The following is a 23,707-nucleotide window of genomic DNA, read 5'->3' on the forward strand; positions in this document are numbered from 1 at the left end:
CAGTATTTCTTAAAAACAATTTTTTTTAAAATCACTCAGCAAACTAGAAGTGGACCATCTCTACATGTCGTATGCTGATATCATGGCAAAGGTCAGCACACAACCATTTCTACAAATAGTAACAAACTTATAAAAATGAAGCGTTTTATACCATTTGACATCATATATTTGTCACATTTGAAAATTCAAAGAGGACCAAAATTTTTTTTTTAATCAGTTGCTGCTTATCATGCTCTGTATTTTGTTACTGTTTATCTAAAAGAAAACCCCTGAGGAATCCAGACTTTAAAATGTAAGCTTGTGACTCCCTGATGCTCAGCCAGGCCGAAATCCCAGGGTCTCTGCTTCACATTCAATACTCCTAGCCACCAGCAGCTACGCACGCTGACCCCGTCCCAAATTTTGAGGGCCAAGGTCATTAGTATGTTGGGGAAGGGTGCACCGTGCCTGTAAGTGCATGTCAGAGGCACCCATCCCTATCCGCCAACATGAATGGGGAGTGGCACGCAGCCACTGCACAAGGGGTATCTGGGGGCCCTTTCCCAGGCCAAAGAAATTGTGGCTTCAATGGATATTCAGCTCCAGTGAGAGCCATAACTCTGTTACAGTAAGATAATCAATCCCGTCCAGGATCGATTACCTGGCAAGGTCTGGGGCTTCGGTGGAAATCAAGCTAGCTCTCCTCTTAAGGACGTAGAGTGTGGAATTCCTGGGTAGTCTGGTAACTTCCCCTAACGTGCCTCCTTGACACGGGGCAAAGGCAGACAGAAGAACCACTCATAGCTATTTCCCCCCCCCCCCTCGCTGTACTACGGCTGGAGCTAAAAAATGGGAAGGAATTCAGACGCAACCTCGATCAAACCCATTTTTCGGCTCCTTTACTGGAGATCTACCGCAGTGTTGTTTTGGTCCAAAGTGAAATTCCAGGCTCAGCAAGCAGTTGAACTATTTCTAGGGACACCAAACATATTTATTCAGTGAGCAGCTGAACGACACAAACCTGGAAGGTTTGACTTTGATCCCCAATCTGTGCTGTGTTGGATAATCTCAACCAGGACAACAGTTGGGTCAATACCATTCGCCTCCAGAGTCATGGGGAAAATTGATTAGGTTTCCTCTCCAGATCACTATCTAGCATGTCCTGCTGGAAGTACATATGTATGGATGTTGACTGAGGACAGCATAGGCCTCGGCTGAGATGTTCCTGCAGCCAAATAGCCTGTTGACACTGTCATCGCTCATACATGAACGATGACCACGAGGACATGGTTTTATGGAAGCACAGTGATTAACAAATCAACGCCTCAGGAGAAGGTGGAAGAAGATATTCAAACTTATGCATTCATCCTCAGTTGTTTTAATTTGACTGTTAATTTTATTCACATTGGAGTATTAAATTTCTGTGGTAATGTTCCAACAAAAAGTTTTTCATACAGCAGCTATGAAACTATTCTATGAATTTTGAATGAACTATTACAAGCTGTAGGAGAAGTATGAAACTATAGAACATTTGTAATGGAAAAATTTAACATTTTGTACATTTTGTTTTTTTTTATAGCCCAAATCCTACTATAGTCCACTGTAGGGTTAAAGTTAATAAGTTGCTGGTTGGAGTTTATCTGTCATATTCTTTGATTTCAGAGTTGTCACATTAAAGAGGAAGGCGGTGAGGAGGAAGAAGAGGAAAGTGTAGAGCTTAGCTTTGAAGTAAGTCTGTAATGAAGAACAAATATGTAATAACCACAAAGGTTTCAAACAATGTAAGTTCTGAAATCCAGTCCCCATCCATCATGTAAAGCAAACAGACAGTTGAACAATTTCTTTGTGTCTTTACACTGACTGAAAGTCACACATATTAGACAGCTGCTATACAGGTACAGTACTACTGTAAAATGTAGCATATCAATAGTATGCAAAATACTGCTAATCCTTTTACTTACTATAATTGCCTTGAAAAATTAAATTAGTTAAGCGCAACCTGCTTTTTATATCATGCTGTGTCCCTAATTTGCACAAGTTCAGTAATTTCATTCTGTATTTTTTTATTCGTTCATGGGGTGTGCGCGTCGCTGGCAAGGCCAGCATTTATTGCCCATCCCTAATTGCCCTTGAGAAGGTGGGGGTGAGCCGCCTTCTTGAACCGCTGCAGTCCGTGTGGTGAAGGTTCTCCCACAGTGCTATTAGGTAGGGGGTTCCAGGACTTTGACCCAGCGACGATGAAGGAACGGCGATATATTTCCAAGTTGGGATAGTGTGTGACTTGGAGGGGAACGTGCAGGTGGTGGTGTTCCCACGTACCTGCTGCCCTTGTCCTTCTAGGTGGTAGAGATCGTGGGTTTGGGAGGTGCTGTCAAAGAAGCCTTGGCGAGTTGCTGCAGTGCATCCTGTGGATGGTACACATTGCAGCCATGATGCGCTGGTGGTGAAGGGATTGAATGTTTAGGGTGGTGGATGGGGTGCCAATCAAGCGGGCTGCTTTGTCCTGGATGGTGTCGAGCTTCTTGAGTGCTGTTGGAGTTGCACTCATCCAGGCAAGTGGAGAGTATTCCATCACACTCCTGACTTGTGCCTTGTAGATGGTGGAAAGACTTTGGGGAGTCAGGAGGTGAGTCACTCACCGCAGAATACCCAGCCTCTGATGTGCTCTTGTAGCCAGAGTATTTATGTGGCTGGTCCAGTTTAGTTTCTGGTCAATGGTGACCCCCAGGATGTTGATGGTGGGGGATTTGGCGATGGTAATGCCGTTGAATGTCATGGGGACATGGTTAGACGCTCTCTTGTTGGAGATGGTCATTGCCTGGCACTTGTCTGGCGCGAATGTAACTTGCCAATTATCAGCCCAAGCCTGGATGTTGTTCAGGTCTTGCTGCATGCGGACACCGGCTGCTTCATTAGCTGAGGGGTTGCGAATGGAACTGAACACTGCAATCTTCAGCGAACATCCCCTTTTCTGACCTTATAATGGAGGGAAGGTCATTGATGAAGCAGCTGAAGATGCTTGGGCCTAGGACACTGCCCTGAGGAACTCCTGCAGCAATGCCCTGGGGCTGAGATGATTGGCCTCCAATAACCACTACCATCTTCCTTTGTGCTAGGTATGACTCCAGCCACTGGAGAGTTTTCCCCCTGATTCCCATTGACTTCAATTTTACTAGGGCTCCTTGGTGCCACACTCGGTGAAATGCTGCCTTGATGTCAACAGCAGTCATTCTCACTTCATCTCTGGAATTCAGCTCTTTTGTCCATGTTTGGACCAAGGCTGTAATGAGGTCTGGAGCCAAGTGGTCTTGGCGGAACCTAAACTGGGCATCGGTGAGTAGATTATTGGTGAGTAAGTGCCGCTTGATAGCACTGTCGACGACACCTCCCATCACTTTGCTGATGATTGGGAGTAGACTGATGGGGCAGTAATTGGCCGGATTGGATTTGTCCTGCTTGTTGTGAACAGGACATACCTGGGCAATTTTCCACATTGTCGGGTAGATGGACACTAGAAGGTAATGCACCATAGGCGTAAGATTAATTGGCCTATATTTTCCTGAATTATCCTTTTCCCCTTCTTTGAGCAAGTGTATAACATTTATCACCCTTCGGTCCTTTTGGTACAGCTCCTTTTGGAAAATCATGGTTAATGCCCCAGTATCTCCTCCGCACACCTCCTTGGATGCATACCATCTTAGCCTGAAGACTTTTCTGTTTTGAGTCCCATTAACTTCTTTAACATAACATCCTTTTGATTATTAATCTCCAATAGTGGCTCTTCCATATCCTCTTCCGATCCTCCTACAGTTTCACTTTCACTTTCCTCTGTAAAAACCATAGCAAAATACTTATTAAGCATCTCTGTCACTCCTTTATTTTCTATTGTCCTAACTCGCACCAAGTCCTGTCCACCCATCACCACTGTGATCACTGACCTACATTGGCTGCCTGTCGGACAATGTCTTGATTTTAAAATTCTCCTCCTTGATTTCAAATCCCTCCATGGCCTCGCCCCCTCTATCTCTGTATCCTACTGCAGTCCTACAATTCTGACCTCTTGTGCATTCCCAGTTTTCATCTCTCCATCATTGGCGGCCTTAACTTTAGCTGCCTAGGCCCTAAGCCCTGGAATTCCCTCACTAAACCTCTCCCCCTCTCTAACTCTCCTCTTTTAAGATGCTCCTTAAAACCTACCTCTTTGACCAAGCTTTTGGTCATCTGTCCTAATATCTCCTTATGTGACTCGGTGTCAAATCTTGTTTGATAACACTCCTGTGAAGCACCTTGGGACATTTTACTATGTTAAAGGTGCTATATAAATGCAAGTAGTTGTTGTTGTTGTTGTTTGAGATGGGCCCTGCCTTTTGTAACTTTTCTGTCCTCAACATGTATATAAAGCAAAGCACACAAGAGATAGATACCAAAAGTTTCCTCGGGAGTTCTCCCCATCCTCTGCTATAACTTCAATGGAAGATCAATGCAAACCTCATTTACGCGGTTTAACCGGAGCTTCTGCTGATCTTATGCTGAAGCAACAGCAGCCAATCAGAAGAACCCCCGAGGAAATGCCTGGCGAGAGCGCAGAAGTCTTCAATCCAGTTCAAGTAGCCCTAAATCATGTTTAATGTAAGGTGATAGAGTTGCATCATATACCTCCACTTCAGCTACATCGCTACTAACCACCCTAAGTTTTTGAAGAGATGCAGTCAACTTACATTCATTGTCTTGTTCTTGGCAACCAAGGACTGCAAGAGAATAATATTTTCTTAGTGCTAGTCTGAGAAAACTCATGCTATTGTACTATTCCCTTAGGAAAAGGAGATGGAGAAGCAAAGACTTTTGTACCAGCAATCCAGATTGCACTGCCGTGGAGCGGCTGAGATGGTTCTGCAGATGATCAGTGCATGCAAAGGTACTGATTTTAAAAATCTTTATTTTTCAGTTTCACCAATATAATGTACAACACAGAAATTGAACACTGAAAAATAGAGTTCTACAAGACATAAAATAACCGTTGAGCTACTTTACTGACAACACCAGTATTAAGTCTAGTCCATACTACGTCAGATCAACGAGGCAAAAGAGACAAAGGGGAAATCAAGAAAGTTGCTTTTATATAGTTAGTAATCTGCCCTTTTCACTAGTGCTGCCAGATCAACCTACTAACTGGTCCAGTATTGAGCATGGAACAACTGAACCCATAGGAAAGATTGGCCACTGCATTATTGCCTACAACTGGGTCATTCCCCAATGCACTTCCAAGCTGGACATGTCAGTGCTGCCATATGCCAATTAAGAGCAAGCCTATGAGCCTGATCTCATCCCGGACCTTCGCTGTAGACCCAACAATCCATATTACAGCTGCTGAATCATTGTTCGATACAAGCACAACCTGGGGCAGTACAAAATGAGTCAGAGTTGGGTGCCAATAGATCTTCCTCACCTTCTGTGTGTATGTCTTCTGCACAACATTGATGGATTCTTGCAGAGTGAAGCACATTCTGTACCAAATTTTAAGCTACATCTTGCTAAATTTTAAGCCAGTTATTTGTATATTTGTGTTTGGGCCTCGAGGCTGGGGGAGCACTCAGTGATCGGGGTGGGGAGTAGTACCGCCAGCTCCTCCCAGTACTCCTGCTCCTCCCAGCACCACCTTCAGAGATAAGTAACTTACCTTTTTTGTTGCAGGTTTTCTGTAGGGTTGGTTTCCCTGAGCGTAGCCTGCAGTGGTGTTGACTGCCTCAGGGCTAACTAACCTTGTAGCAAGGACCTCAAGCAGGTATTAGGCCCCTTATTCGGATATACAAAGGGGCTTAACACCTGCTTCAGGCGTGGGTAAAGGAAGCCTCTTGTTTGTCTTTACCCAACATGGAGGGTGGTGCACTTCCGGTCGGAAGTGTGCTTGGGCTTCCTGCCTGCCATTTTAGGGACTTAGGAGGCCACATAGTGCTCATTTTTCAGTAGCTACGCTGCCCATTTTCTAGGCTAGTGCCTTTTAAGTAGTTTCTTTTTCACTCCTTGCAAAACCCAAGTAATATGGCAGCATGATGAAAGTGCAAACAGTCTCATGGTTATTTGGAGCCCACAAATAACTTTACATAAAGGCAAATCACGTATTAAGCTGAAACTTAGAACATGGTCACAATGCATGTAAGGGAGAAGTCCGTTTAAATTCTTGAAAATGAAACAGATGACTCTTGCCAATATTTTTCTTCGGCTCCATTTTTCAGGTGAGCAGGGTGCAATGGTTTCCTCAACCCTGAAACTTGGTATTTCCATTCTGAACGGCGGTAACTGTGAGGTTCAACAGGTAGACAATTATTATACATTATTAGTATTGACTTATTCAATATTTTTATACTAAATATCACTTGTGCATTATCATAAACATTGGCAAAAATGAAACTTTGTACATTTTTGCAGCTATAGGAGATATATAAATATGTATGATAGTTGTAATATGAGAAAAATATATTGATCACTGTTGTATAATTGATTAAGATGATAACCACAGCACTATATAGTTGTGCACTGAGTTGTTAAAGTATTGTACTTTGTGTTTAGAAAATGCTAGACTATCTTAAAGAGAAAAAGGACATTGGTTTCTTCCAGAGTGTGCAAGCTCTCATGCAAACCTGCAGGTGAGTGGGTTTCTGTAGTTAATTTCTGTGACATTGCAAGGTACATTGTGTGCATTTTTAATGTAGTGAGTTTTCAATTCTATTCCCAGTGGACAAGAATCTTCTAAAGTCTAGATTGTCAATTTGTTTACACCATTATCAGCAGTGGGGAGGAAAAGGAAGCAAGAGCATCTACAGCACCAAGAAAGCATAACACAGCAGGTGTATGTGAGGTAGAAATGATTAAGAGCAGTATCAAGTGCAAAATTGCTCTTGAGTTTAGAACTAATATGTAATTTTCATTCACAGAACTTATAGAACAGAAAACAGATAAATGAGTACTTCACACGAGTGATGGTGCATATTGTCAGGCAGGGCTGTCAAACTGCCATGTATCCCAGCCAGAATTTTACATGTGATCTATAGGAAATTATATAATTTTATCAGCTTTTCCAAAATTAGGTTTTGATTCTTCTTCCCACTCATCCTAAAACTGTTGTGTTGTGCAGAGCGCACCTTGTTGGGTGAGATACGAATCACATCTGATCAATACTATTTTTGTTAACCAAGAAGTGCTTGGGGATGTCAGTTGGTGCATTGTAAAAATAGCAAGCTTCCCAGTACTGTCTTCCATCATCGTGATGAGCACAGACTAAAACAATAACGAGCATTCCTTTTCCCTTGGAAATCCTGTTAGACAATTGTGACATTTTCAACAGCAGACTCCACAACCTGCACATCAATAATACATGCTGGCAATCTCATTATGTACCTGTAAGATATAAGGATTGGTATCACCAGCATTTATATAAACTATATCTATTCATATTTTTGATGTTGATTTTGATTATATCAACAAGATTAAGCAGTTAAACTCTGGGGAAAATAGATTTGAAATACAGGTTGTTCTATGGTAGATCTAATATGTAATATGTTTGTAGTCAGTTATAAAAATGTCCCTGAATATAACAGATCTGTCCAGTCTTTTACAGTCCAGAAAATTGCCTTGAAATAATTGCATTAGAAAATAAGAATTTATGTGGATTTGGATATAACGCATTTCTTATTTTATAGACTTTTATAGCACAGAAAGCCATTCACTCATCATGCTAGACCAATTCAAGACTAAGCTCACTACCCTGCTCTCTCCCCATAGCCCAAATATTTATCCATTTTGCCCTTATATTTTGATGGTTTAATATGATTAATCTGTGACTATTGCCCCCACTGCAGTAAAAAGAAAAACTGTACCACCAGAGAGCAGGGCCCGGTCAGGAGCAGAAACTTGGATCTAACGAAATCTTCAAAGTTTTTTGCCAGCTTCTTTGACTTTGATATGTTGATACTCCATTGTAAAAACGAAATTGCTAACTTGAAATGATGTGTCTTACCAATTTTGGAAATGATTTGTTAACAGTGTGCTGGACCTCAATGCCTTTGAAAGACAGAATAAGGCTGAAGGCCTCGGGATGGTCACAGAAGATGGAACCAGTAAGTAGCTATGTATTATGACTCAGAAGCAATAAGTGAGTAGAAAAAAAATAACTGAAAAGAGGAAATAACAAAACTGTATCCTTGAAACTGTATAATTTAATGATGAGGAAATAAAACTATATCCTTGAAATTGCATTAAAAAATTGGTGTAGTGGAGGATCTGTTATTATCATCACAGAGCTATACCCAACATCCTAATATATTTTACTTTCATTTTTTCACTTGGTTTATTAAGTTTTGTTTGTTTTATTTTCTAACTTGGTAGAAGATCAATTAATTAAACAGTATGTTCTAGTTTATAGTTGTTTCACTTGATTTTGGTATTTATTGAATGATTGTGATTGTATTTCTGTTTTCTATTTTTTACTCATTTTTCGTCCTTTTTTTCTTTCTCACTTTTCTCTGATCCACAGTCATCAAACGTGAACGTGGTAAATAATTGTTTAGGTTTTTTTCTTGTTTTTTACACGTGATCTCTGTGCAGGTCAAAACCAACAAAACAGCAACTGACCCCTGATCCCTTGCTTAGTATGCAGTTCAGAGCCAACCAGGTACTATTACTGAGACTTGAAGACCCTTTAACTCATTGTCAATTTGCTACTTCTGAATCGGATGGAAAAGCAGCCCAATATGAACAGAGGATTAAAGACAGAACCTGTACAAGTCAATTTTCAACACAGTGGTCATGCCACAAAATTCCTAAGAGGCAGTCAGTTTTTTGTTAGTACAAAGTTGTTTTTCTAAGTTCATAAATAGTTAATACATCTATCTCTCGTAGTGAAACTATTTGAATCACTCAGACCTAGATTTTCCCCCCTTTTTTTTGATTTTTGCCTCCTTCTGCCAACATGACAATCCATTCTCCAGCTCAGAGGGCAGACTGGCAGTCCGTCTTACTGTCAGATCTCTGTTAGTTGTACTGTATAACCAACTATGGGGTTAAACAAGAGTGGCCTGGGTTAACTGATGCTCTGATTTTTCTATCCCTCTCACTGGGGATATACAATTTCCCCATGGAATATTCAGGAGAGGAGCCCACCATTTGGGGAACAATGCAACATGTCCAGATCATGTACTCCAGAGCAGAATACATTTCTTTATTGCAGTCTCAGTAGGAAAATGTAATTAACCGTGTCACCAACAATTCTTCATACATAAAAATCCCAATGTGAGACATATTAGGTGGATGTTCTAAATATAATGTGTTATTAAATGTTCCTGATTCTTCAGATACTGAGGGGGGATTTTAACCTCCCACGATGGGCAAGACAGAGGTGGGGGGTAAGTTAAAATTTCAAAAATCTGAAACCTGACCCCGACCCGCCTCAAACGTGTCCACTTCCGGTTTTAACGGAGATGGGTTGGAGCCGGGCAAGCAACCTGCTCTTGAGAGGCAGGTCAGTCATTTAAATATGTTTATAAAGCTGTCTGCCTCAGATTTTAGCAGACTTTTACATTTATCGGCCACGGGCCTTGTTTCCCATGTCTCGGAAAACTAGGCAGCTGAAGGGAGGCAAGACCGGCCAGATCCAGGAGGAAAGTGCCTTTCCAGCACTGCTTGTGGGCCAGGAGCGCTACCAGCCAGCCAGGAAATGGAGAAAAATAATTCAAATGAGGTCCTGCCAATTAATTCAGCAGGACCTCCGCGTTACCGACATTTCCGGACATCCCGGCCGCTACAATCCCCCCTCCCTCTCCCTCCCCGTAAATATTGTGGCCTGAATATCAACAAGCTCTTTGATTGGCATCACAGTCAAGCCCAATCTTAAACTCACTTGATGTCCCCACAAAGGCATTTTCTACCATGCATCACTGGACAGCAACCAGGAGTGGGGAACTCTGGCTGATTTTCTTTTCCCCTTTCCTAATGGGACACTGAGGCCAATTGTGGTGCTCTAGCTAGTTCAGAACAGGTTGGGAATCGAGCTTTGGGAGCCTTCTGGCCCACGTGACATTATTTTAGGATGTCACTTAAATGTGACATCTGTCTGTGTACCACCTATATCTAATTAGCATAACAATGAATCAAGTAGTTATGATAGAAAGGCTGCCAGTCAGTATAGCTTTCCCATTCACAACAGCACCCCAATAGTTTTCAATGAGATTTTTTTAAAAAACAAATGTGTTATATACAGAAAAATAACAGAACAGACGTTTCTGGAACACATTTCTCAAAATTAATCAAGGACTCTCAAGTACCAAATCCCTGAAAAGCAAAGCAGGATTATGTGACACAAAAAAATTAAGCCAATTCATGTAGAATTTCAAAACTAAAATTGCATTTGGAATAAACCACTATAAAGAGGGCTATTGATTATGATATTTTTAAATCTCCATCTCATTGTTTTGATCAGATAGTTGCTTTTTTGGTTAATTAAGATCTGCGATGCATGTTCAATAATACTTTGAATGAGTGTCTGTCTGTTTTTTGCTTGGTACATGTTATAATCTTGAACATTCTCAAGACCCGTACATTTCCAGATGAGAGTTTCTAGTGTGAGTTGAGTGCATAACACCTGCAGAATACTGATTGTGTGTATGCTTTAAAATTAACAACTGGAATTACTTTAAAAGCATTTGTGAGAAGGCAGTGACTTTTAAATGATTTGCTAAGTACTAAATGTACACTAGTTAATTGTGTTTAATCCCCTATTGGTTAATCTATTTTTCAGAAGGCAAACAAAACGGTTCTGGTATGTTGATGAGCATTGCCAGTAAAAGGATTGTTGCATTGTGTGTTTTTATTTTTGGAACTCTCACTCATCTACTTATACATTCTCCATAGAGTAGATATTACCTCTTTTATTCATGATTAATACTGTCTGTAATTAATTCATCCCCATTCATGTTGAGTGGCTACTGTGTTTCCTCATTTAATATTGTTGAGAAACAGCGGGCTAAATTTTCACTTTGGCAGAATGGCACAACCCAATTTAGGCCAAGTCAAATTTGCTTTGATTCCAGTAGCTCGTGCAAATATGGTGTTTGTAGCAGTCGGTGCATCCGCTGTGTTTTCTTGTTGCTATAAAAAAGGGGTCGCTTGATCATGAGAAAAAGGGTTAGCCTCTTTTGCATAAATTAAAAGCTAAGCAAACTGTGGATCAGACCTTAGATGTAAATATGCCATCTAAAAGCTGGTTTTGTATTGGAAGAAAGTGAATTCATGTCCTAGCATAATGGCAGTCAGCAAAATATTTTAGTGGCAGAGAAAAAAAACCTAGTGATAATGTGCTTGCTTTGTCTGCTTCAGCTGATACCCTAACTATCACTGGAAGAACCAAGAAAATGACACTAACGCAAACCATCTGCGTAGCTATCACATTGATATATATTTAAATGGTAGCTCGCAATTGAAGAAAATAGAGTTGCTCATTCATTACATCTCACACTCAGCTACCTGAAATGGCTGATCCTTTTTGAGTGGAGCAGTATTGTGCTGGTTATGGTACTAAACCAGTAGCATAGAGGTGGTGAGTTCAAATCCCATGTTGTGAAATTTAATTCAGTAATTATCAGGAACGATGTTAAAAACCCACTTGCTTCACCAAGATATCAATTGTGTGCTAATGGACTACAATATAGCACGCAATTAATTCCTGCTTTGAGAGCGCATCATGGGGTGAAATTCTATTTTGGTGGGGGTGCAAAACGGGCAGTGGCGGATCGGCACAGGTTACACAGCCTGTTTGATTTTCCTTTCCATTAAAGTGAATGGAGGGGAACATTGGGCGAGGTATAAAACGGGCGGCCGATCTGCTACTGCCCGTTTCACACCTCTGACGAAGAAATGCACCCCCCCATAATTGCTGGTAGGAACAAATGGCTACTGTGCATTACAGTACTCAAATTATCCACTGCACCAAATAAAGGGATTAAAGAAGGGATTATTACATAGGAACAGGAGTAGACCATTTAGCTCCTCGAGCCTATAACGCCATTCAATGAGATCATGGCTGATCTGTGACCTAACTCCATATACCTGCCTTAAGCCCATATCCTTTAATACTTTTAGTTAACAAAAATCGATCAATCTCAGATTTAAAATTAACAATTGAGCTAGCATCAACTGCTGTTTGCAGAAGAGTTTCAAACTTCTATTACCCTTTGCGTGTAGAAGTGTTTCCTAACTTCACTCCCTAGTCCTGGACTCCCCAACCAGCGGAAATAGTTTCTCTCTATCTACCCTATCAGTTCACCTTAATATCTTGAAAACTTAAATCATTTACCCCTTAATCTTCTAAATTCCATGGAATACAACCTTAGTTTGTGTAAACTCTCCTCGTAATTTAACCTTTGGAGTCCAAGTATCATTCTAGTAAATGTATGCTGCACTCCCTCCAAGGCCAATATAGCCTTTCTAAACTGCTTGTTGACATACCAGTTCTCCATTTTCCAGCAAGTCAGCTGCTGGGAGACCAGCGCTACCCTTTGCAGCACTAAGTTATGAAACTTTCACAGCAATTTCTGACAGAAACGGAGCATAGATACAATGAGATGCATGCTGTCAACATGATTTACAACGGTATCTTCCTTTGTGCCAGTTTACATACCAACACTGACCTCCCGCTGCTCCTTAGAGATTCCTTAATGGAAGGTGCAAGTATGCTAACTGACTGTAGAGCATCACAGTAAGCCTGCTAGGATTTTGGTAATTTCCACCCTAGAAAGTATTTGTACGGTGTGAAGTCAAGAAGTCAACCTGGGATGGAGTGGGGGTTGTTGAATGGATCCCACAGAAGTCAGTGCTTGTCCTTTTGTTTCTAATCTACTTCAGTAACTTAGATATCGAATCCATATCTAAGCTCATCAAATTTGCTGATGACATTGAAAAAGTAGCAGTAACGATAGAGGAAACAGTGGAGGTGAAAGAATTTATTGGTTATATTATTGAGCCCTAAAACTCAAATGTAAAATATTGAATTTGCTTGCAAATTTATGGTCCATTTCAGCATACAGTGAATGGAACTGGATCATCACAAGGAGAATTAATAAGCTAGGGGAGTAATGGACATTGCTTTCATCGTCCCTTTAACTGTCAGTTGGTACAGCAGTGATAAAAACCAGGATATATATCCAGTGCACATCATCTGATATTATGTTAAGCCTTTATAATAGATTGATCAGATCATCACTCGCTACTGCGTTCAGTTCTTGTCAGCATCCCAACATAAACATATACAAGCAATGGGGAGAGTACTGAGAAGAACAATACTGGTCCCTTGTGTAAAGCACATCCACTATGAGAAAGGAATGGAGATGCTCAAACTATACAGTCTAAAAATAAGGCAGTTAATGGAAAGGGATCCTCATTGAGGTATGCAAAATATTAAATGGTGTAGATTAAGTAAACCCAGAATAGAAAGTAGAATCAGAGGACATCATTTAAATTAGTGAACTTAAGCTTAAACAGATATAAGAAAGGGTTCAAAAGGTGATTCATATATGGAATAATCTACAGGCAAGGCATTCGACCTTTAAGAACATTCAGAATGCAGTTGGATGCTATAATGGAAGAGCTTGGGTAAGAGAGGAATTGGCCAAATCGCCTTTTCTTGTCCTCGATTTTCTTTATGTACTTAAAACAGTAGAGCTATTACTCAGCCAGAAGGGTGACATCCATATTTTAATCTATGAATCACTATACTTCAGGAAGACACCGTGGTCTTTCATCCACTCCCTAAATTCATGCCTGAGGTGATCTTGGAATCTTAACTTTTAAGGAAGTTACCGTTTCTTTTCATCCAGCACCCCACAAATCAGGAATGGACCACGTGTTCCACAATGTGGATATCTAGAGCTCTTCCACTACTACAATTATAGGGCAGAGTGCCTTAGGAAAGCTGTCAAATTGCTTGCCACACATTTTGCTTTTAGTGGGAAGTATAACCCCCTAATATTCAGATAATGCTCCTCTTCCTGCAGAAGAAAAGTTTGGCAGTGTCAAGACAGTCCTTGTGGTCACTGTTGACACAGATTGCTTGAGCTGGAAGGGTGGCTTGCAACAAATTACTTATTTTTGTTCCAACTTCCCAATGCTAACATGGTTGGAGTCCTTTCCACTGAGCACACAGAATTGAGGAAAAGGGATCTTTTAAGAATAACAAAATGCATGGTGAAAACATAAGGATATTGGAAGTTGACTTTAATTCCATTGGTGTTTAAAAAATATCACTTAAAAATCACAATCATAACCTTACCACCAAGAGGAAATGTAGAATCTTTGTAAGTATTTAAGTCTTGTATAATTAAGACTTTGGGCACCCCGCTTCCACACAGGGCCTGTCACACTGGTTGACCGAATCCATTGATCTCTCCAAATTAGTTCACAGGGGTGAATTCTCCAGTATTACCAGAGGACACTTAGCTAAGACAGTGGCAATGATGGGCCAACTTTTGTTATTTGATGATGTATATCTGCAGAATGGCCACACGGAGTAACCCACATACCTTTATCAAGCACAGCAGCCTTCATGTGCAATTTGGGACTGGGCTTATTGGTCTGCCCACCTCCTGATGACATGTTACTTTAGAAGAGGTCCTCCATAATATTTGCAGTATAAGAAGTGATGATGTAGTAATCATCCCTCAAATGAAAGAATCCCATATATCCCACCCCTCTCACCTTTTGGGCCTGTGTGTAGGCTTTTTGCTCCCCATATATAAATATTTCTTGTGTGCTTAATCTTGTGCATCATGCAGTTTTGTTTACAAGAAAATAATTATCAAAATATTTTTGATGTATAATTAATTGGAAAGGTAGTTCATTCTGTCATAAGGGAAGTGGGACTTAAGTGGTCTGACCTCTAAGCCTTGTACTGAATGGCTCCTGTTGTCAGAAAAGCTAAGGATGGTTGTGGGGGTTGCATTCCTTTTTGGTAGGAAAGGGAATGTTTGATAATTCTGGCCTGTAGGTCTAAATAGGTCTGTTATCCTACTTTCCCAGATGGGTTGGGTGATCTTTTCATATGTGGGTTATACCTTTATTTGAAGAATGATGTCCATTGAGGTATAGGTGAGCAATCTATTATTTTTACTTCCAAGTGGCAAATATAATGCGTTTGTGTTGTAATTGCACTGGGGAATATGTTGGTTCCACTTCAGATGAAAATTTTGCCCATATTTTCCTTTAACGTTTTCTTATTGAAGTGATTTTCTTAACATTATCACTGTTACTAATGTACAAAGAACAGAGCTAGTGCAAGTGAAACAGCCAGTGTTCCACCTTATAGTTTCATCTTCAGCAGAGTACCTCCTCTCCTTCATATCTGATCTCATCTTGTCACAGAAAACTGCTAGGGATTAGGAAAAAAAAGTACAAGATGAATAGAATAACGCAATATCTGTGGTATGTTACAATACTTGAATTTATATAGTCCTTTGACCTAAGGAAATGTTGCAAAGTGTTTTGTTGGTGTACTTGGGGGGTGTGGGGGTGGGGGGAAGGAAATTGGACACCAAGCACAGGAATTGAGAAAAGTGTTAATGGAGGCATGATCAAAGAGAGAGGTTTTGAGAAGCCCTTTAGGATGAGGAGAGATGTAGCCAGACAGATATATTTAGGAAGATTCCAGAGTACAAAGCATAGTAGCTGAAGACTGTGCCACCAATCATGGAGCAGAGCAAGTGGAGATACACAGTAGGTCAAGGTCAGAAGAGAGGAAGATGCAAGCTGGACATAGAGCTGGTGGAGGTTATAGAGGTAGCGTGGAGTGAAGCCTTTGAGGGATGTGGAAGATTTTGAAATCAATGCATTGAGAGTCAGGGTGCCAATAAGGTGATAACATAATCAAGGGGTTGAGGTAGCGTCAACAACTACACATGACATCATAAGCCACAACAGTAAACATAAGCCATGAGAGTGAAGCTCGTGCAGTTTATATACATCTAAACTATGAGAATATAATTGTCCCACACATTTCCAGACCTCATATACATTTCAGTCCTAATTTGTTTCTAAACAAATTACTAATTTACTGGTTGCTGTTGAGGTATGAACACAGTTAACATCTGAACAGCTGTGTAAGATAACAAGTGCATAGATTTGTGGTTGAGATTTTGACTTACATATACTCTTTTCCCCCCCCCTCCCCAAAGTCTCTCAAAACTTATATTTGTGAACCTTACCCCAGTATTAGCTTTTAATGACAAAAAATTAAGCTTACCTGCTGTGTGACTTTGGTTCTTTATCTTAATAGCAGACCTACACGTCATGATGGTCACAATTCTAGTTAGATAGGGCAAGCATTTGTGGATTATAAAGTAACGCGTGATTAAAAAAACAGGGAAATCGTGCATGATCAGTTCTGCTTTACAACTACAGCAAAAGGAGCCCCCCTGCAGGTCAATTCCACAAACTGTTGCAACCAAGACAAAAGCAGAAGGCAGATAGACTGGCAACATCCATGTTATTTCACCACTAGAAATGTATGTTTAGAGATGATCAGTTCATAGTAGTGGGAAAGTTATATTGTAAATGTATTTTTCTAAAAAAGCAGATTTCATTTAAAGTGCAGTTTATTTCTCCTCAGTTTCTTTCCCTTCTCTTCTGAAGGCTGAGATAAGGTTCCCCAGATGCTTGCAGTCCTCCACTACACAGTGAGTGGCACCCTGGGTGATAACACAACTAAGTCTGATCTTGCCCCCATCCAACATCTATGCATACATACTTACATCAGCAATCAATGAATAGCAGTTAACAGCGGGAAACTCTACTTTTTTTTTCTCTTACCTGGGATCACTGAGGCTAATTGTAAGGCCCCCACCTGTGCTGAGATCAACTAACGCAACACAGACCACGAATCAAACTCAGGTGCCTAGAAATTAGGATGCTTAGTGCCCATTTTTCAGATGCTATGCTGCCTCCTAAGTCCTCAAAATAGCAGGCAGGAAGCGCGCGCACACTTCTGACTAGAAGCGCGCCACCCGCCATATTAGGTAAGAACAAATGGGAGGCATCCTTTACCCACGACTGAAGCAGGCTGCAAATAAGGTGCGTAACGCTTGTTTGAGGTCCATGCTGCAAAATTGATTTGCCCAGACTCAACCAACGCCATCATACTCAGGGAGACCAGCCCTAGGGTTTGCCTACAACAAAAAGGGTAAGTTACTTACCTCTGAATGTGGAGTCGGGAGGAGCGGGAATGCGCCTCCTGACTCCGCATTAAACCACCTTCATGCTCGCCGCAGCTCCCAGCCCCTCACTTTCACCCCCCCGCCAACCTCCAGGTTCCCCATCCCCGGCCTCGATATCCCCTCCCCCACCCCCAACCCCCCATTCATGCGCAGAGTAAGTACCTGCACAGGAGATGACTGAATTTCGAGGCCAGGATCTCCCTGTTGGATATGGTTGTCTCATACTTCACGGTGTGCTTACCCATTAAGCCATTGTAGCAGCTCCGTTTAAACTGAATTTTTAAGAGGGGAGGGGGTAGAATTTACACAGGGGATCTCCCGTCGTCTGCCATAACGTTTTCCTCGGGTTTCCGCAGCCCCTCCACTGAGGTTATGATGGACAAACAGGACAACCCCAGTGCAAATTCACCCCTTCTTAGTGTTTATAGTCATGATGGATGATTTCTCTTTTTCTGTTCTCTGTTTGGCACTGGGAACAAGGTAATAGTAAAGACTTGTTGCATTCCATGTGCTCCTCGGCCCAACTGCAAAAGTAATAGTCGAAGGAGGGAAAGTGGGTTGAAAAATCGTGTACACTTTCTTCTGACTTTTCATAAGTGCTTGCAGGTAGGTTAGTTTCACCTCAACAAAGTAGTCACCACATACATTTCTAAGGTTTGACAATGAAGCCATTATAATTATGTGCATGATTTCATTACTAACAATAGCCTACTTAAAAGAGATTCTAATTTCTAAAGAGATTTCTACTGCAGAATAATGACTTGTCTTTCTGTGTAGGTGAGAAGGTGATGGCAGATGATGAATTTACTCAAGATCTTTTCAGGTTCCTGCAGTTGCTCTGTGAAGGACACAATAATGGTACACAATATTTGTGCTTCCAAATTATCATCATTCAGCAAATTGTTTTATTGGCAGAAAACCAAGCATCTCTTCCTCACATCTAAAATTATGTTTAATTCTTTCAAGATTGAATTTCTTGGATAAGTTCTCTTTCTATTAATTTTGTTAAAAATTATGCTTTCACTTTTCTAAGTAGATATATTTTAAATAGCTTACTTGTAACAACTTCTAACTTAGCACTTTCTAAGATGTGACAAATTGGGCCTAGGGTTTACACTTCTGAATCAAGTGTGCAAGGTGGAATACAAAATAAGAAATTAATTGCTGATGACCAGACGGGAGATAAATCATTTGAGTTGCAGGCTTCAGGGAAAACCAGTTGGAGTTGAGAAAAATCTGAGACATTAGGGGGAATTTTAACTCTGGGACGGGCTGCCGGTCCGGGAGTCCCCGTGGGATGCTCAGATGATGTTAACTGCCAGGTCTCATTTACATTTCATTGGTTAACTGTTAATTGTATCCACGTGATTTATATCAATTAGTGTTAATTGTATTCACATGGTGGGTATCAATTGGGGGGGGCTCTCATATCCATATATAAGAGAGCTTATCTATGGTGTGTGTATAATGTGGAGCTCTGTGAATCAAGGCTTAGAAGCAACTGAAGACCAGGTTCCAGTATTCTATCCTTCACCAACGGGCTGTTGAGCTTAGAACATAACTGTCTGCCCAAAATGGGTGCAAAGAGGTAGCTGGCCGGCTGCCAGTAGGCGAAAATCGGATGGTTCGGATGCCACCCATCAGCACTCAGATAAGTCACAGGAGGAGCGTTCAGCAGGGTCTCACGGGGTGCGGGGCTGGGGAAGAACCTAGGACAGCAGAGGCCCAGACTTTTCTTGTGGGGAGTGGAACAGAAGTCCTGCTCCTCCTGGCACCACAAAGATCAGTTTAATACTTAACTTTCAAGGTCTCCACTTCTTCCCCGACAAGTTTTATGAGCACCATGCTCAATGCGCTGTTAAAATTCCATTGGAGTCCTATTTACGTCATAGAGCCCCAATTAACCTATTAATGAGGCTCCTGCCTCAAGCGGGATCCTCAGTCACCGGCTAAAACAGCAGGGTTAAACCTACTGCAGGATGGGAATGGACACTAAATAGAGCTGCTTGATTTTAACTCCCGTTCTTCCCAGTTTCTGCCCTTACTGTCGTCATATGGTGCTCCTTCCAGCACCAGTCCTTTAACTGTTTAGAATGCTGTGCTAACAGCACTAAGTATTAATGCTTTATTGTGCTGTGCCATAGAGTTCTAGATCATACGTTCTTACTTGCGGTTCCCCACTTGGTTACCAGTGGGAAGTACCAATTGTAGACTGGCTGCTGGAGAGAGGGAAAATCAAAGAGCAGGTTCTCTCCATCTGGCTCAAGATAAGGTCAGCTATCCACCCCTCTTAGTCCAAGAATGGTACATTTGTATGGGAGTGGAGAATCCACTGAGACAACTTCTTAAAATACTTTAGGAATGGAGCCAACAACACATTGAATATTAGGTAAAACAGGTAAGGTGACTAACAACAATATTGAAGAGTTATAGTGGGAATTTCTGGTGTTACACAGAAAACCAACACAAGCAATAAGCACAGAAAACCTGAAGACTTGAGGTCTGCAAATTTTCATATCAAAATGTATGTTTAAAAAAATTATCATTTGATTTCTATTTCATCAAAATATGCTGGGACTCTATGAATCAATCTCATTGGAAGAGGTAGGTTGGAACAGGACTGCAAATGTGTGTGAAACAAATAACATTCTTAAACAATTTTAATTTTCTTGAAAACTAATCAGTCGAGTAAAAAGTAAGGACTAAGCTCAACTCAATTTGTGTAACTCACACGCAATCTCACCCTTTGTGAATTATGTGGTTTCCTTCACTCACTGAGTCAATATCTTATTCAATAACTTGCAAACGTGGATTGGACAGGTTTCAGAGAAAAGTAACAAAAATGTTCCCAAGTGTAAAGTCGATGAGCAATAAGAGAAGATTATGCTCTGTAGTCTAGAGAGAAGGTTGAGGGGATTAAATAAGATGGATAGAATGAGCCCAGAATATTACTTCATTGTGTATAAAGTATTGAATGATATGGATGCGATGAACCCAGAATATTACTTCAAGGTAAGTCAGGCCAGTATGACATAAATTGAAATTACTGGAAAATAAATTTAAAACAGATGATAGAAAAATATTCTTTACTTAAGAGTGACGAACATTTGGAATAATCTATCAGGTAAGGCGGTGGAGTCAAAAATATTAGCGGAGTTCAAGATGCAGTTAGATGCTGGCAGAGTGAGTTGGAATACTAAAGGGATGAGCTCGCTTGGGCAGAATGGCATTTATCATCCATGACATTTTCTTATGTCCCTGTGCCGTATCCTCTAGTTATTCTTTGTGTGTGCCACTTAAGTTTCCAACACTTATATCACCAAAATCATGTCTTCACTTGAAAATAGAAGTCAATTCTAACATCATTTCTTTTTTTGGTTGCCCAGTAGGCATACGTATAGAAAATATATTGTTTTGAAACTCATACCCAAATAATAAGAATTGCAAGAAGTGTGTTTCCAGCGTTTAATTCGCTTTAGAAAAAGTCTGTTCTAAGTTTTTCTGCTCATAGATTTCAACCCCTGGATTCATAAAAACAAAAGTGAATTAGTGAAAATTAAAGCCAGAAGTAGGTGAGACGGTGATGGAAAACCTACGGATAGTTAATTTCTATCCTCTATTAAAAAGCTGCTATATTTTTCAACGACATTTTAAAGTTTAATCAAATATTGAATGAATTGGAGGTTTACTGAGTTTAATAGTTGCACACCTTACACCAATGCAGAGTTTCTCAAATCCAAGCAATAATAAACAGTGGACATTTGAAAAGTAGTCAGCTAAAGCATTGGTGTCTGACTTCTGAAGTTTTAATCCTCAACAGAACATTTCTCTCCAAATGCTAGTAAGAGCTACATTTGGCAGGAGTTCTGTCTACCCTAGGAAACATGAGTCTGTATAGCATAACAAAAGTCAGAGTTTGTTGAAAGCCAGATTAATTTGGATTGACCAAATCATTATTCATGTGAATACATCATACTTTACCAAGAGTGAAAAAATTGGAACAGGAAAGAAAAATTCATGACACAAAGAAATAACAAACAAAGGCTACCTTGAGCTATTAAACTATAGAAAAATAGCAGTGAGTCAGAATAATAATTAAATCCAGTTGAGGTTGTATTCCTATCCCAATCCTTATCAAACTGTTTTTTCAGTTAGGTGCTGTGGTTCCTAGATTTTAATATTAAATTAAAAAATAGTTCATTCTAAAAGAACAAGTGCTAATAGATATGTATATTTCATCATTTGTCCATGTTTATAAGAACATACATGAGGGATTTTTTTCAAATAAGAACATGACTGTCAGTTTTATTCCTGTTTGCTGCTTATATCAAGTTTTAGTGCTTGTAACAATTATGGACAATGTAAAGTTATTCTGTAAGTGTTGCTTGTGGTGCATTGACTAGGAAGGGGTGAATATTACTTTCAGTGCAGTAAACTAACAAAATTCATAGCATTATTACAAGAGTAAGAAGCTAAGATAGATGTTATCCTTTTCTTAAGGAAGAGCTAAGCTACCACTGAAAATGTCTTTTAATTTCAGATTTCCAGAATTACCTGAGAACTCAAACAGGTAACACCACAACTATCAACATCATTATCTGCACTGTTGACTACCTGCTTCGTCTACAGGTACTAAGTTTTCTTTTTACTTTTTAAAGTTTTGGAAGTTTGTATCTGCCTGAAGATTGTATGAGGAAACTGGATTATAGTCCATTCAATGTCAGTCTGTTAAATACAGTATATATCAAATCAGGTGCAACATACAAGTGAACATACGTGTCTAATTACAATATAGTTGCAACTCAAAAGGGAAGACCATAAGACCATAAAATCAGCAGTTTCCATCTTAATTTATAGAAAAAGGAATAGCGTCGTTGTCGATATATTCCTCCATTTCAAGGAAAGTCTGTCTCCCATTCATAAAGAAGGGAGCATAATTTATATTTGTAAACTGATGAACTGTTTGAAATTCTTATGACTCCACTACTAATCCTGTTGTCTCTGTCTGGCCTAGGAATCAATTAGTGATTTCTATTGGTACTACTCTGGGAAAGATGTTGTGGATGAACAAGGGAAAAGGAACTTCTCCAAGGCCATGGCAGTAGCTAAACAAGTGTTTAACAGTCTTACTGAATATATTCAGGTAATAAAACATCAATCTTCTTCTTATTAAAATGTCTAAAATCTCGATCAGATCTCCCCTTAACCTTCTCTGTTCTAGTAAAAACCCCAGTTTCTCTAGTTTCTCCTCATGAAAGACTTTCATCCCTGCAATCATCCTTGTAAAGTTCTTCTGTATGCTTCCTATATCAAGGCACCCAAAACTGGACACAATGAGGGAAAAAAATTGGATAGGGGCCATTTTTGGGTGCAGGTAGCGTGATGTGCTTTTACCACCCCACCCCACCCAGCCCAATGACCCCTGACCTACAGTCAGCATTCCATGCCAGGCCTTGCAGGAATCAATGCAATTTGCACTTTCCACCACCAGGGAGAGCTCAATCTCTTAAAGGGAGGATGTTTCTGAGAAATCTATTAAAGGTAGCCGGTACCTGTTGTTTGCTGAAAATAGCAGTCTACTGTCTGCAGAGTCTGAATGGAGATCAGACATCGCACATGTAAAACACAGATGCACGTCCCATCCCTATGTTTACACACTGATGAGTTTTGTTAAAACATTGAATAAAGGTTGCGCACCACTAAATCCCACATCCTCCAATCTGCACACCAGACCTCACCAATCTGCCGATCTGAGTTGGTACCAGGCCTGCGAGAGTGCATGCGCCAAGGTTCTCTGCTGATGCACCAGAGACCTTGGTGCAAGAGGTGGACGGAAGGAGGTACATCCTATATCCGCAGCGGGGGTTGGGGGGGGTGAGGTGGTGAAGGGGCAAGAGGCCCTCCAGACATATATCCAAGAGGCAGCGTGGGATGAAGTCAATGCCAGGCGCACAGCATTATGAACATGGATGCAATGCAGGAAGAAGTTCAATGCTTTGACATGAGTAGTCAAGGTGAGTGAGGTCAACTGTCAAGTGGCGTCTCCTACCAACTGCACCACGCACTACACCCCCTATCACCCACTTACCAACAAACTCACTCTTTCCATCAGTACTCAATTCTTTCAACCAGATGCTTCCTCTCACCCTTGCACATTACCACTGTTTCAAGCTGCCCGGCCACACGCACTGGTAGCTATTCAAGCACGACAGGCACATCACCCAGACACACACCCCGCTTTCTTGCAGGAGAAGGTGGTGCAGATCAGGAGACAGCAAGTGGCAATGGCATTTAGCCCCTCGGGCCTGTTCCACCATTCAATGAGATCATGGTTAACCTATGACCTAACTCCATATACCCGCCTCCGCCCCATATCCCTTAATACCCTTGGTTCACAGAAATCTATCAATCTCAGAATTAACATTCACAAGTGAGCTAGCATCAACTGTCGTCTGCAAAAGAGCGTTCCAAACATCTCC

At 40.7% G+C, this 23,707-nt stretch overlaps 1 protein-coding gene across 8 annotated transcripts in view; it reads left to right on the forward strand.

Annotated features, from left to right (window-relative positions):
- LOC137306054 (ryanodine receptor 1-like) overlaps positions 1-23,707 on the forward strand; it is a 332,570-nt gene that overhangs the window by 248,309 nt on the left and 60,554 nt on the right. For 3 of the 8 annotated variants that reach the window (XM_067975094.1, XM_067975097.1, XM_067975095.1), the window contains 11 exons: positions 40-91; positions 1,642-1,707; positions 4,795-4,894; positions 6,213-6,292; positions 6,547-6,623; positions 8,020-8,093; positions 8,510-8,527; positions 10,769-10,789; positions 18,006-18,086; positions 21,769-21,857; positions 22,243-22,371. In XM_067975094.1, coding sequence (XP_067831195.1) covers positions 40-91; positions 1,642-1,707; positions 4,795-4,894; positions 6,213-6,292; positions 6,547-6,623; positions 8,020-8,093; positions 8,510-8,527; positions 10,769-10,789; positions 18,006-18,086; positions 21,769-21,857; positions 22,243-22,371 — 787 coding nt within the window. The remainder of the gene's footprint in view (positions 1-39; positions 92-1,641; positions 1,708-4,794; positions 4,895-6,212; positions 6,293-6,546; positions 6,624-8,019; positions 8,094-8,509; positions 8,528-10,768; positions 10,790-18,005; positions 18,087-21,768; positions 21,858-22,242; positions 22,372-23,707) is intronic. The other 5 variants (XM_067975096.1, XM_067975099.1, XM_067975100.1 and 2 more) reach the window with 2 other exon arrangements.

This window comes from Heptranchias perlo, chromosome 41 (assembly GCF_035084215.1).
Source record: "Heptranchias perlo isolate sHepPer1 chromosome 41, sHepPer1.hap1, whole genome shotgun sequence".
Classification (NCBI taxonomy): domain Eukaryota; kingdom Metazoa; phylum Chordata; class Chondrichthyes; order Hexanchiformes; family Hexanchidae; genus Heptranchias; species Heptranchias perlo.